General features: G+C 38.5%; 1 protein-coding gene across 2 annotated transcripts; it reads left to right on the top strand.

Moving 5' to 3' along the window:
- Positions 1-12,271: 12,271 nt before the first annotated feature.
- LOC137579388 (translation initiation factor IF-2) lies at positions 12,272-13,573 on the top strand. Of its 2 annotated transcripts, none has more exons than XM_068293129.1 (3): positions 12,272-12,350; positions 12,473-12,649; positions 12,759-13,573. In XM_068293129.1, exons 1-3 carry the CDS (start codon positions 12,272-12,274, stop codon positions 13,571-13,573), a joined length of 1,071 nt encoding a protein of 356 aa, XP_068149230.1. The 2 variants fall into 2 exon arrangements, with proteins under 2 accessions (XP_068149230.1, XP_068149229.1); XM_068293128.1 differs by having other exon boundaries at positions 12,744-13,573.

The following is a 13,573-nucleotide window of genomic DNA, read 5'->3' as shown; positions in this document are numbered from 1 at the left end:
AAGATTAACAGCCTTTTTATCTAACATTCATTCTATTTCATTCCTCTCAAATAAAATCAGAATCGAAGTGTATAAACATATAAAATAAAAAAGTATCTAACTATCCCTTGAAGCTAGTACTCTTACTCTTCAGTTAAGACCTACTATTAATGCTCTAACTAACAATGTAAACAAATAAATAAATATTAAAACCAATTTTATTTCATGTTTAGTGTAAAGGGGTAAAGAAAAAACGAAAAGTAGTTTGTATAAAAGTGATAAGACTATTAGAAATTTCAGAAAGCAATTTGTACGGACTTTATGCCTTCACTTAGTTTGCTTTTGAGAAACAAAAACCAAGTGGCAAATGCTTACGCAACATTTCCAACACGCCCAACGTTGCTTTTGGCTTACATGTATGGCAATTGGTAGCTGGCATTTGGCTGGTAGTGCCATGTCACTAATTGCCATTGCCATTGCCATTGGCCGGTGCCATTGCCCGGTGCCTGTTCGCAGAGTGCAAGTAATGATTATGGCGCAGGGAGGAGCAAAAGATTCCCTTTTTCTTCTTCTACATCTTCTTTTCTGGCCAGGGGCCCACAAAGGCCTTTTGGCCAAGTGCCAATTAGCAAGCAAAATAGATTGTAGTAAATTTTAATGACATACACACGGATGGAGGGATGGACGAATGAACGGACGGACGAACGGACTTTACATAGTTGCTTCCGCTTCTGAGGTCTCGGCCTGTTTTTTTTTTTTTTTTTTTGCTGTTCTTTCTTCATTTTTATATACAAAACTCTCTCTGGTTTTTGCAAGAAGTCAAAGGCGTTGACCGCTTGCTGCATCATTGAATTTAAAATACACTGACAGACTGGGTGTTTGTGTGTGTGTGTGTGTATCTGTGTGTGTCCACTTCAATTAAAAAGACTTTCACCCACAGCAATAACAAAAAATAAAGTCCAAATGATGGTAGAGAATGACTGAAAGAAAGCAAGGAGAAAAACACTTCCGCTTTACTTTACTTTACTTTTGTGTGCGCCTTGGTAAACGTTTGCAATTGCTTTGAAATTGCGCCGACGTGCAGGGCCTCCCTCAATCCCCTTCCAATCTCCAGAGAGAGTGAGTGAGAGAGAGAAAGCGAAAAAAATGAAGCCAAAAAAATGAAAGAAAAAACTGTCTACCTCAACGACGACGACGACGACGATGACGATGGCGATGACAGCAACGGCCATTGCAGCACAACATGACTTCCGTTTCCGCTTTGCCCTTACTCTAACCAATCCTCACTCACACACACACACACACACACACCCAGACACATCACACACATATCCAAAGTGAAATCAATTCATAGCCTTGTGTTCTCCGGCCTGCCTTCTCAATTGCCCTTTTCGACCATCAACATCATCAACGCCATCATCATGAGAATCTCTATCCCCTGCCCACGATTTCCCATCATTTCAATTGATGTCCTTTATTTTTGGCAAGCAAAAGAAAAGCAAAAAAATGGAAACAAAACATACGAAATTCAAGAAGAATTCAACCAAAATCGAAAACTAACGAAGAACTCTTTTTTGCCTGATGAACGATATAATAAAAACTACATCGCAATAATGAATCCACGGGGGGTAAATGGGAAACATCACAATATTTAACCACCACCTAAACAGGTAAGAATAGATGTTTTCAGCAAAGTATAAAGAGCGCAGTTTATGGGTTAAAAAAGGTTGCAATCAGAGCAAAGGACCCAAAAAGGAAGTTTGTATCTGGGAAGGGGTTATCAGTGAATTTTGCTCCCAAAAGTATGCAATAAGCAGTTTAAGTATTTGAACTTAGAAACAAGCAAATAAGTTATACAATATTCTATGGATGAAAAGAATCCTCCAAAGATGACTTGGCCATTTATCCTAGTATAGGATACAAAGATACAAATACAAAGATTAAATAGGTAAAGGATAAGTTGATCTATCAAAAGTATCTGTAAATAATTTCAATTACAAATTATTACGAAGAGCCATCAGCAACGAATTGTTCTTTAAAAAGGGAAATTAATTTGTTGTTGCTTTTTTTGAACTGGTGTTGTTGTTGCATTTAATAATTGCTAATGTGTGCGATCAATTACAAAAAGCGGCTGCAAAAATTGGGCAATGAAATGCACAGTTACTGGCAATAACGAGACGAATAACCCTCAGTTGGAAAACCCGCAATCCATTGGGTCTCCCGCCCTTACCCAAACACCCATAATCATCATCACAGCAAAGGCCCCCATCAGAAGGAGAGAGAGAGAGAGAGAGAGAAATGCAGAAGCAAGTCAAATCTACGTTGCACATGTGTGTAAAGATGGATAAGGGAATGAAGGAGTTTGGGGATCTAGGTGGATGATGCCATGGTCATACACACACACACACACACACCATACACCCACATACACAATCCTTCATTGTTGTTGCAGGCATTGGGCCCCCAACGATGGGGCGATAAAATAAATTTGCATATGAATTGAGAATTAAGAACATTTTGCACATCGTGCAACCTTCGCCCTACATCCCTCTCTCTCTCTCCCTCCCTCCCACCTTTCTATCACTTTACCCTTTCCCTTTCTCGATACATACATACATATATTTTTGATTGGGACTGAGACTGGCTGCTGTTTGGCCTTTGAATTAGAATCCAGCACACATCCCAAACCCATCTGCCTCTCGCCCTTCCCCCTAAGCTCACAACCAGCCCCGGACCAGAGACCAGAGCAACTCCAATCCAGAAAAAAAAACGTGTGAATGGCTTATTTCCTTGTTGCTATAGTTGTTCTTATTGTTGGTGTTGCCCCTTTTTTTTTTGGTAGCTTTTTTGGTATTTGCATTTTGGCCTTTTTCTTTTTTTTTTTTTTGTTGGTCTGCAAACATTTTTATGCGCTTTGGTGATATAGAAGGACGAAAAAAAAGATCTCGTTAGGCTATTGAAATTGAAAATGTTTTTCCCTCACTGATGCGATAAGAATGAGAGTGAAAAGGTGGTAGGAGGGAAGGCGAGTAGGCAGGAGATTATAGTTTTGTTCAGTTATGAGGGAAAGTTATGGGTCAAATCATTATGTCTATGTTGGGTTTTATGTTTGATAATTGAATTTTTATGGTTCAGCTTTCACTTGATGGGGAGAGAAAGAGACACACTCTGCAAACTCTCAATCAAATTTTGAATGCCAAACACACAAATTGACAACTTTTTTTACGGCCAACAAAATGTTACAGTAAATAGTTTTACATTAGTCTGCCTATAACCCCAATGTATTATCCTCAAAGGACAATGACAATTTAATATACATAAAATTAGCTGACGTTTTTAAAATCTTTTCGAATGTTTCTTTCGAGTACTCAAAGAGCAATTTCAGCCTGAATGAATGAACCAATTGTCATCCAATCAAATTTGTTGTTTGGTTTTAATTATTTAAAGTCATTTCGAATGAAAATTAATATTCCCGCTTATCTTATCTCTCTCATCATCGTTTAACTACTTCTTACTTACTTTGTTCAGTGTATAACAAGCTCTCGCAAAGGCAGCTTTGGCAGAGCGATGACGACAACAACAATGGATAACGGGATAACGATGCCGAAGCAAACGCAAAGAACAACCGCGACGCGTCGACGCCTACCGACCGCGACGCGTCGACGCAAACGTACACACACACACAGCACAAGCAGGGCCAACGCATGGCAGCGACGTCGACGTTCCATCTACGGGATAAGAACACGCTCATTGACGCGTCGACGCAAACGCAGAATACTCGTAACTTACGGGCAGCGGAGTCGACGCAGCTTGCAAAAACAACAACAACACTCAAACTGCTGCGACTGCTCTGATTCTTTTTCGATTTGCCACAGAAAACGCAAAAGAAAGAGACAAAGTAAAGCTAAAAGCCGTTAACTCTATTTATTTGAGGCAAACACTTTATTAATTTCAATTTTATTGTAGTAAAACGATTTCTTTTTGTATTAGCTTGATTTCATTGCCATTTTCTTTTTTATTACACTTTCTTTAACACTTTTACACAATTTCTGTTCAATTGGATAAAACTTTTACGTCCGCCATCAACAGAAAAGAATAGAAAACTAAAGAAGGATACGCAAAGAGAGCGCTTCGAAGAATAATCTCTCGCGAGAGTTAAACCAGTGTTGGAAATTTCGCTTTCGATTTGATTGCGTGAGCAATTTAAATGACAACGAGCTACTAGAAATTTAAACTTTTTTCTAACTTTGGATAAGTTCTTAATGGTTGTTGCTTTTGCAAAGGACGATCTTTTATAGTCACCAAAGGCGATGGCTATAAATTCTATAGATCATTTGAATATTTTTCGATTATAAAACTATAATTAATTAAACTGAAGCGATCATAATGGAATCTTGCTTTCCTCATGAAAGTAAGCAGAAGGTGAGCCCACTTTTTGAATCTTTCATTTCAGCTAGTATGTATTATATAATCCCATAGATTAATCTATAAAAAGCCATCTAAGGCCAAACCAACGGCTTATCCTTAAAAATATTTGCAAGCTTTTTATTAAATTATGACGTGGCTTTCATTTTCACATGAGTAATGAAACCTCGACCTACAATAATGTTAATGTCACATCTCTCTCTCTCTATCCCTGTCTCTTATTAGCATATGTAAGGTGTAAATTCAAGTAACTCCTTTGGGGACACCTACAACATGCCTCCCTTGTGAATGGGATGAGTAAGGGTTTTCTTTTTAGAGGGTTTTGCCCACTTCTTGCCTACAAAAATAAGAAGAAAAAAAAAAAAAAGAACGCACTTAAATACTTGAAAGCTTTCGCTGCCGTCAATGGTTTCCAAGCTGTTTCCTGCTTTTTGCCCTATCCGAAGGACGGATGAGATGGGTAGATGGCTGGCTAACTGCATTGCTAATTACGTAACGCAAAATTTTCATTATATCGGCGGAGTGGCAACGGCAACGTCGACGGCGACGGCGGAAAAACGAAGCAATGGAGACCCACTCGAATGAAGGCATAATGAAATCTTAGTGGTAGAGAATGGAAATTTATTAGAAAATATTTACGTAGCACTTGAAAAACTGTGCACGGAAAATCTAGGCAAATGGCAAATTTAAAGTAAGTAAAAGAGTCGCAAAACTAAAACAGCAAGAGAGCCAAGATTATTTAGCTTAAATGTGGATGAAAAGTTAAAGTTAGTTAAGTCTAAAAAATATGTCAATGGAATAAAAAGTCAACAGGCTTACTCAATGGAATGTGGACTAAATAAATGCTTCATCCCATGGAAAGGGAAAAATCTGAAGAGGCAGCATTATAGCATCATCATCCTAGAATAAATTCTTTGCCACTCCATTGCATACTTTAGGGGTCAAATTTTCGTAAATTTGACATGCCTAGATACTCATTTGCTTCCCATTCGCACATCAAGGCAATTTCCCGCATCAAAATTATTGTCTAAATCTGTAAACTTTAAGTTGAAGTGGTTGAAGTCCTTGATTTCTGATACTAGCTTAGTTCTTCATATTGAACCCTAGGGATTAAGACTTCAGTAAAGCCGATCCATAAGTCGACACTGTGCTGTGAAACGAAGCATTGGTAATCTAGGCTTAAGAAGATAAGGAAAGGAAGAGAGAAAACGAGTTTGAGGTTAACCGGATTTGACTGTTAAAGGTAAGTAAGTTATATCTAATGGGTTAAGTCCCGCAGCAATGGGCAAGTGTTCCAGGTGTTTTTCCTTGTTTTTTTTTTTTTTTTGTGTCCTTTGTGTTCCCTTCAACTCCAACTCGATTTGAGACTAGACTCGGTGTAGCAGCTGACCTAGGCAGTGATTAAGTGCAACTAGCGCAGGATATGTGACACCATCTGGAACCAAAAGCGTTTCACTTCCTGCTTCTTGTTGCCCATTCCAAACGCTGACCTCAGCAATGGTCATTTTTCTCGCCTCTCTCGGCCTGTCACTTGGAAAAGTTGGCAATTAAATATATGCTGTGTTTTTTTTTACCCCCCTGCCCCTTGCTCTACCCACTTTACGCTTTTCTTTCTGGGTTTTCTTTCTATTTTTTTTTTACTTTGTGGAAATAAATTGTAGAAATAGGCAGATAGGTGGGGTGGAGAGGGGAGCAATGCAACAGCTGTTTACCGCGTTGACCCGGGAGAGTCCTCGGGACATGCAAAACCAGTGACAGTTTTCTTTTTTTTTCAGTTTTTTCTTGTTTTTTTTTTTTACAGAATTTATTTTCACACTCTCGAGTACAAGTTTTAAGCGAAGTGTTGTTGCCCACAGAGTGAGAAAGAGAGCGAGCACGAAGGAGGTGTCGTTGGTCCTTGGTCCTTGCCACAGCATGCGTGTATGTGTGTGTGAGTGTGAGTGTCCTTTGTCTGTTTTGTGCCGCAGTAGTCAAGATGTTGCCAATGTTTTTGCCATGTCTGCTGCACTTTAATGGCTTCATATTTCCTACAAAATTAGAAGTGAAGTTACTTTTGCTTACATTTCACCAGCAGGACTCCAACAGAGCACACTGGAGTCCTTTGCCGGTTGTCGGTTGCCATTTGCCTTTTGTTTAGCAAGTTTCTCGCTGCCTCATTATGGTGACCCCCATGCCATGGCCACTCCTTCTCACTTTGTGCTACGTCTACTCCATTAAATTGTAATTTTTGGCAACATTTCGGTTTGCATAAATCTTGGTCCTCGAGTTTCTGGTCCCAGGTCCCTGGTCGCTGGTCCCTGGTGTCCTTGTGCCTCACACTTGCATTCATGTTTCAAGTTTATTAAAAAGTCCTCAACATATTATGGTTACTTAAACTATTAAAATAACATTGTCTATGTGTGTGTGTGTGTGTGTGTGTGTGTGTGTGTGTGTGTGTGTGTGTCGTTGTCCTTTTTTGAATTGTAAACAATGCACCAAATGCCTGAGAAAGGCCAAAACATTAGACAATCCTTTCGTTTCGTTTTTGCCTGCAATAATATGTATTTGTATCCTGTTCGTATCTAAGACCACAAAATCCGTAGAAGGGCTCATTAACAAAGTTTTTCTTTACCATAAAATAAATTGGAAACCAAAACCCGAATGAAAAAAAACCTATCTAAAGCCCAGGTAAAACCAAAAGAAAAAACTGCAGCGTAACAAACAATGGAAACAATTGGACAATTGTTCTATTGCTCCTTCTTCCTTGCATCGTGCCCATGTGTCAAGCCCACCCACCCCTGAGGGGAGCCGCAGACAAACGGAGCGATAAGAACGAATGAACGAACGTATGGCCGAGCGGTCGGATGGACTGACGGACGGAAGGGCGGACAGACAGACATTCAAGCGATAGTGTCACAAAACAAATAAGTTGCCCCAAAAAGCCGCAAAAGCCAACACAAACCTACAACATGTGACCACTAATGTTTAGCCACATGGAGAACTGGGAGATGAGAGACCCCCAAAAAAACACCAAAACAGAGAGAGAGAGAGAGAGAGGGAGTGAAGAGAATTGGTCGCTGGGCTCTGGCTTCTGGGAGTGAGAAACAAATGTCAGCCATCTGAAATTGCATTGTCAAAGTTTTTACCCTTCCCCCACCTTTCCCTCACCAAATTTTTCGTTATCCCTTTTTTGTTTTTGTATTGTTGTTGTTGCCTGGGATGCAAATTGTCGTTCTTGATTTTAAGTATCGCCGAATAAGACTTTAAATTCCTAAAAAAGATCCATTAAAATAATCCATTTTGCAACCACTTGAAGTAAATAGTTAAAAACTACAATTTAGATTTGTTAGTATCTAGTTTAGTTTTAGTATTAGACCCATAAATGCTTAAATTAAATGTTAAATTAAAATTACTTACGTTTACTTTGTTCTCCTTTACCTTGTTTCAAATAATAGTATAATCACGTATACGCAGAGTATGCCAGCTTGAGAGAGCTAAATGATGCAATGATTGAATCTTGAGGAAATTTGGCATAGTAATTAATACGTATATTAAGTTTATCAAGATAAATATTTCATTTTACAGCAATAGTTACAAAAATATGGATCTAATTTGACAAAAATACCCTTTTTGAATGGGTACAAAACTATTATTCATTTTGACCAACAAAAGACAGGACTGCAGTTTTTATAATTCAGAGATATTTTCGAATCCATAACGTGGCAAAAAAGTTTATAATTGTTGACTTGAACGTTTTATGAGATTCCCGCAAAGAGATTATATAGAAATAGTTTCTGAACTATGCAAAAAGCTAAAGTTCTACTAAAAAGTTCTGATAAAGCTGATTGGTAAAATAAAGGAACATTTCCCCCTTGAATTGTGATTTTAGTTCAATGTACAACAAACGATTCCCCTCATTAAAATGATAAACTTGATCGGCCTTTGGGTTACTTATGTGTTAAATATGAAGTCTTTTTAATAAAAACTTGAGATCAACGAATCTTACGAATATATTTGATTTGAAATCAAAGACAGCACAAAATGTGATCGGTTTGTTCTATTAGCTATTCCCAGAGCCACCAAGCAGTAATCCATATCTTGAATGCTTAAACTAGTTGTGAATTACAACCACATGAGACACAAAATGAATGACAAAGATTGCAATTGCAGATTTAACAAAAGAAAATATATTCCAAAGGAATTATCATTGTTAATCTCATTTCCTTTGCTTATTTGTAACCAAAATGAAAAGTCTTTTCGGCGAATTCCTTAATTACTATATACATTTAAATCTATATACAAATGTATGTACAATGTATATGTTGACTGTCTGTAAAATGGAAAAGAAATTGCCTTAACCACAATGTTGAGCTGCATTAAATTGAGTTAATTTTAATTTAAATTGATTAATTGCATTGTCAGGCAATTCGAATTCGAAACATAAAACCGCATGCCAAGTGTTAAATGTCACAAGTTCCAAAACGAAATCGAACAAAAAAAGGAAATGCCTATTTTAATGCAATTGCCCCGTTTACGATATTTTGACATGCAATGCTCTCTATACACATTGAATTTAAAGACTAGCCCACTAGAAATATCATTATAAAATCAACGAATCGACGAATTGAAATCGAAATAAAAAATAAACGTGTCGCGTTTTTGCCACGGGTGCGTTTTGTTTTTTACTTTTTTTTGGATCGACTTTGCGGCATCTGAAAAACGGACAAATTGCTCTTCAAATTGCTTTTTAAGCACCGTCAGAATTTCAAATTCCATCAGCATATCGGCAATAATGTCGTACATTAGGTTTGTTTTTGTTTTTCTATTTTTTTTGCTATGTTTTTTTTTTTTAAGTCTACCTCCCCTTCAAGCATTTACCACCCACTCAATTCTTTTGGGGTTTCGAGAATAAAAAACCAAAAAAAAAAACACAAAACACATTTTCATTTGTATCGAACCATTTGTTTTTATGATCTTGGGTGGTTGTTGATCCAAATTCAAAAGGAATTAAATGAAACGTAGTTAAAGAGTAGAAGCAGGAGGAGGAGAGCTCAAATTCTGGTGTTTCTTTTTGCATAATACATATATAAAAACAGGTGTTGGACAGGATATTAAATTCAATGGATTTGCTTTCGAAAACTATTGCGTAAAAAAGCCAAAGACAGAAAAAAAAAACCAATCTAACTGTGTCATTAAAATGCAAAGCACACGACTCTTTGTATATTTTTTTGTCTCTCTCTTTGTTGTTTTTTTTTTTTTTTATCTAAAGCATTTGCATAAAAGTGTTGATAATTAGTTAAGATATATTTGGTATTTGTCTGTATATTGGATCAATCAGAATTAATCGTATCAACTCGACCATTCGAAGTGGGTGGGCAAATATTTTAAGCCATTTGCAATTGAAGATGGGTGGAAATTCCAAAATGCTTGAGGTATTTTTTTTTTTTTAATTCTTTAAATTATGTTTCTACCTGTTTAGAATTTTTCGTTTATCTGTTTATGAATTAATTACAAGAAATGTATTGAAAATTCATTACATGAATTTGGAAATTATTCCCAATGGGTTATTTCTATAAATATTATGTATGATGATGACTCATCGCAGAGCCATGAATTCAATGAATGAAAAATAAGGGAAAAAGCCAATTACTTATATACAATCCCATTTGATATTTGGTCAGAATATAGAACTCAGGCTTTCTCTATGATATATTCATGAGAGATCTGGAAACTAAGTGAACAATTTGAATAAGAGTAAGAGATTTGTTCGACCTGACTTGAGACTAAAAAAATGGTATGAATGAGTGTCAATACGAGTGATTCAAATTGTGTAGGTACTATATTTTGAATAAATTTAAAAACTTTTGAGTAACTTTTGGTATGAGATGTATCGAGCATTCATATTATGAGTTCTTAAACGAATCTAATACTATATAAATTCATTTTTGTTGTATTCCATAAAGAGTACTCCTTGAAGAGTGACCAATATTTTGAAAATAGTCGATCAGCTCTTTAAATTTATACAAAATTCAATTGAAATGTATTTATTTTGAATCTATTCATCAATTAATCCTTCTTGTGGATCACAAGAAAAGTTTACAGTGCAAAATGTTTCAAAATGTTTAAAGTAAAATAAAGGATTGATCCATTTCAATAGATCTTCTTCAAATTTCGCCTTTTGTTTTTATTTTGTTGTCTAAGTGATTTGAAGTTAAAAAGTTGATTTAAGGCTGAATATAATGAATATAATTTCTGTTTCAATTATTTCTTCCTCGCACTGAGCACAGCGCTCTTCACCATATTCTATCTGTCATCTTTTGAAACTTTAAGCAAGTATTTGGCCTCGTCTGGGAGAAGAATCGGCATAAACCTTCTCGGATTATCTTCCATAATGTCCTTGTGGTCAAATATAGACACCACCAAGTCTCTTTAACTCACCTTTGCCTTGAGTAGCCACATTTTTCCTGTATTGACATTCAATTCTGAAAGGATTCGCATTATTAAGGTGTTACGATAGGCAGGAAAACTGAAAACTCTGGACTGATTGCTTAGAGGATCTAGCAAGCTAACTCTCGCAAGCTTTCACACGTTTCCTCCCTTCTTTTGATTCAACCCATGCAGAATAAGGCACATCGACTCACATTCGAGTCTTCATTATGTCCTGCCAAACTTATTGGCCATCACAGCACACGTTATGCAACCCTTTGAAATCCCTTAGCCAATGACTTGGCCTTCAATATGATACTGATACTTATAGCATATATTTGGATACAACTCCAATTCCAAATTAATCTAGAAATAGTCTGAAAAGGTCTAACTTTAGAACCCATCGAAAGTCCTGCGAAAAGAATCAATCAAAAATGCATTTTCCCACTGATCCAGTTGCAAACGGTTTCCGACTAGGCTGATGCTCTTTCAGAGGAATCGCCCGAGGCGCCAACTCATCTTGGCCATTGACGTCAGGAGTGTGTGAATGAATGAATCAGCCTTTTGGTCTAGACTCTAGAGTTCTTTTTTTTTTTCTGGGAGGGATTGCTTATGCATTGCATGTCTCTCTCTCTCAGTTTTTGTACTTGGACTTGTTTGTTGATTCACTAGGCGGTTATCAATTTTGCATCTCTTTTCCACTCATGGATGGCTTTTTTTTTGGTTTTCTTTTTTATTGGCCGCTGCAGGGCGTTAAAGCCCGCACACGCACCCATAAACCTCGTTTCCTAGACTCCACGAGGCTATACAATATTATAACGAAAATGACCTTAAAACAACATGTGTAAAAATAAAATATTTTGCTGGCAAATTTCATTGGCCAAACATTTAATGGTTAACATGTGTCCCAATTTGGTAAGCGAAAGAGATCCTATCCTATGACTGACTCACACCCGATCTAGGGGGCCGATTATGGCTTTTGATCTTATACATATATACACATATATAGATAAATCTGTATGCCAGCACAATTCGATGATATAGAATTCTGATCAAAAAGAGATTCAAAGTTGGTTGTTGTCGGGCGGACACGTTCCGCTTCTTTTTTTCGCTGGTAGTCCCACATGAGATTGCCCACTCTGCATACTAAATAGAAGGCTTCAATTCTCCAACTCTCTGTGGGTATATCCGATTATTTTGTTGTTTTTTCTTTTTTTTAATTTTTTTTTGCTTCTCATTATGCTTGAGCTGCTTTGTATTTTTTTTGCCAATTTGCGTGGGTATATAAATCTAACGCAGTGCGTTGATCAGACATCACTTCTTTGGTGGAAACTTAAGTGTTAAGTTTAGCTCCTGGCCGTGATCAGTGCGCGTTAACAGACAGTAAAAGTAAAAAGAAGAACAGACGTTATAAAAATTTTGAATACAAAAAAGGATTAATCAACCATATATATATATCAAGATGAAGTTCTGTGCTGGATTAGCTTTGCTGATGATTGTTGGATTTGTGGCCAGCGGTGATGCCTTGCCGGCCAAGAAAAGTGAGTTTCATGTAAATCATAAGGGATTACCCATACATTTTGAGTACATTCATTCGTTCATTCATTCATTCGATCATTTTGTCGTTCGTCTTACTCAAAAGGCCGTCAATATTTGATTCCAGGAATGGTTTATTATCAACAACCAGCTGCCGCTGAATGGTATGCCGGAGCCGGTGGACCACAGCAAAGGATCATGTATATGCAATATGTGCAGCCAGGACGTACTCATGCTCGTTCCACTCAGGCGGCCAGTGCTTTGGTGGCCGGAGAAACTGTTGCCACTGGCACATATCTGAAGGGTAGGTAGACAAAATGATCATTATTCTTGTTGACCATTAACCACTAACTAAGCCAACCCCCTTTGCCCGCCCCCATATTGTTCAATAATCAAAGATTGTAATCATCCAGAATCTGCATCTGCTGAGGCCGATCAAAGTGTTGAGGCCGCCGCCCAGGCTGATGATGCTTTGAGTGCTGCTGGTGCCCATGGTGCCAGTTCGGTTGCCGAGGCCTATCCCGATGAGGCTCCAGTTGTTCAAGTGGCCATTGATGCCGATGTTGTCCCTGAATCAGTGCCTGAAGCTGAGCCAGAACAGCCAGAGGCCCCAGTAGAGAGCAATGATGATGCTGCCAAGGTGCCACGTGACTTCAATTTCCCAGCTGAGGCTGCTGCTGAAGAGCCTGCTGCTCCAGCTGCTGAGCAAATTCCCGTTGTGGTGGCCGTTGAGGCTGATTTGCCAGCCCCAGCCCCAATTGCGCCTGTTGCTCCCGTCGTGCCAGCCAATCGTTATCTGCCAGCCAAGAAGAAGGTCATCGTCGAGTTGGATCAATCGCCCGAAGAGGATGAGGAACCCGAAGTGGCTGCCATTGAGGACGAGGAAGCCGAGAACACGGTTGCCGACGATGTCGAAGAGGATGAAGAGGAGGCCATCAAGCCAGTGGTCAAGCATCCCGCTCGTGTGCCCAATGCCCGTCGTCCCGTGGTCAAGAAGCCCGTAAAGGCCGCCCAACCAGCCAAGCCCTCAAAGAAACCAGCCGCAGCTCTGCCAGCTGGCACCTTCTTCCCCATTGATTTCGGTGGCACCAACGGCGGAGCCATTGCCATTGCCAACTCCTTCAGCACCGGCGAGGGTGGCTCGGCCACCAGCCATGCCATTGCCTATGGCTCACCCGAGGCTGCTCGCGCCCGTGTCCGTCCCAATCCAAGCAAGTTCCGTCATTGA

This window comes from Drosophila tropicalis, unplaced genomic scaffold (assembly GCF_018151085.1).
Source record: "Drosophila tropicalis isolate 14030-0801.00 unplaced genomic scaffold, ASM1815108v1 contig_694, whole genome shotgun sequence".
Taxonomy (NCBI): Eukaryota; Metazoa; Arthropoda; class Insecta; order Diptera; family Drosophilidae; genus Drosophila; species Drosophila tropicalis.
The sequence above is the reverse complement of the archived record's forward strand: the minus strand, read 5'-3'. Positions and strand labels throughout refer to the sequence as shown.

What these genes read in the sequence shown, in the direction of transcription:
- LOC137579388 (XM_068293128.1), top strand. Translation starts at nt 12,272, where the DNA reads ATGAAGTTCTGTGCTGGATTAGCTTTGCTGATGATTGTTGGATTTGTG. An exon ending in TGCCTTGCCGGCCAAGAAAA is followed by an intron (nt 12,351 to 12,472) that starts GTGAGTTTCATG and finishes ATTTGATTCCAG; the next exon opens with GAATGGTTTATTATCAACAA. An exon ending in CACTGGCACATATCTGAAGG is followed by an intron (nt 12,650 to 12,743) that starts GTAGGTAGACAA and finishes CAATAATCAAAG; the next exon opens with ATTGTAATCATCCAGAATCT.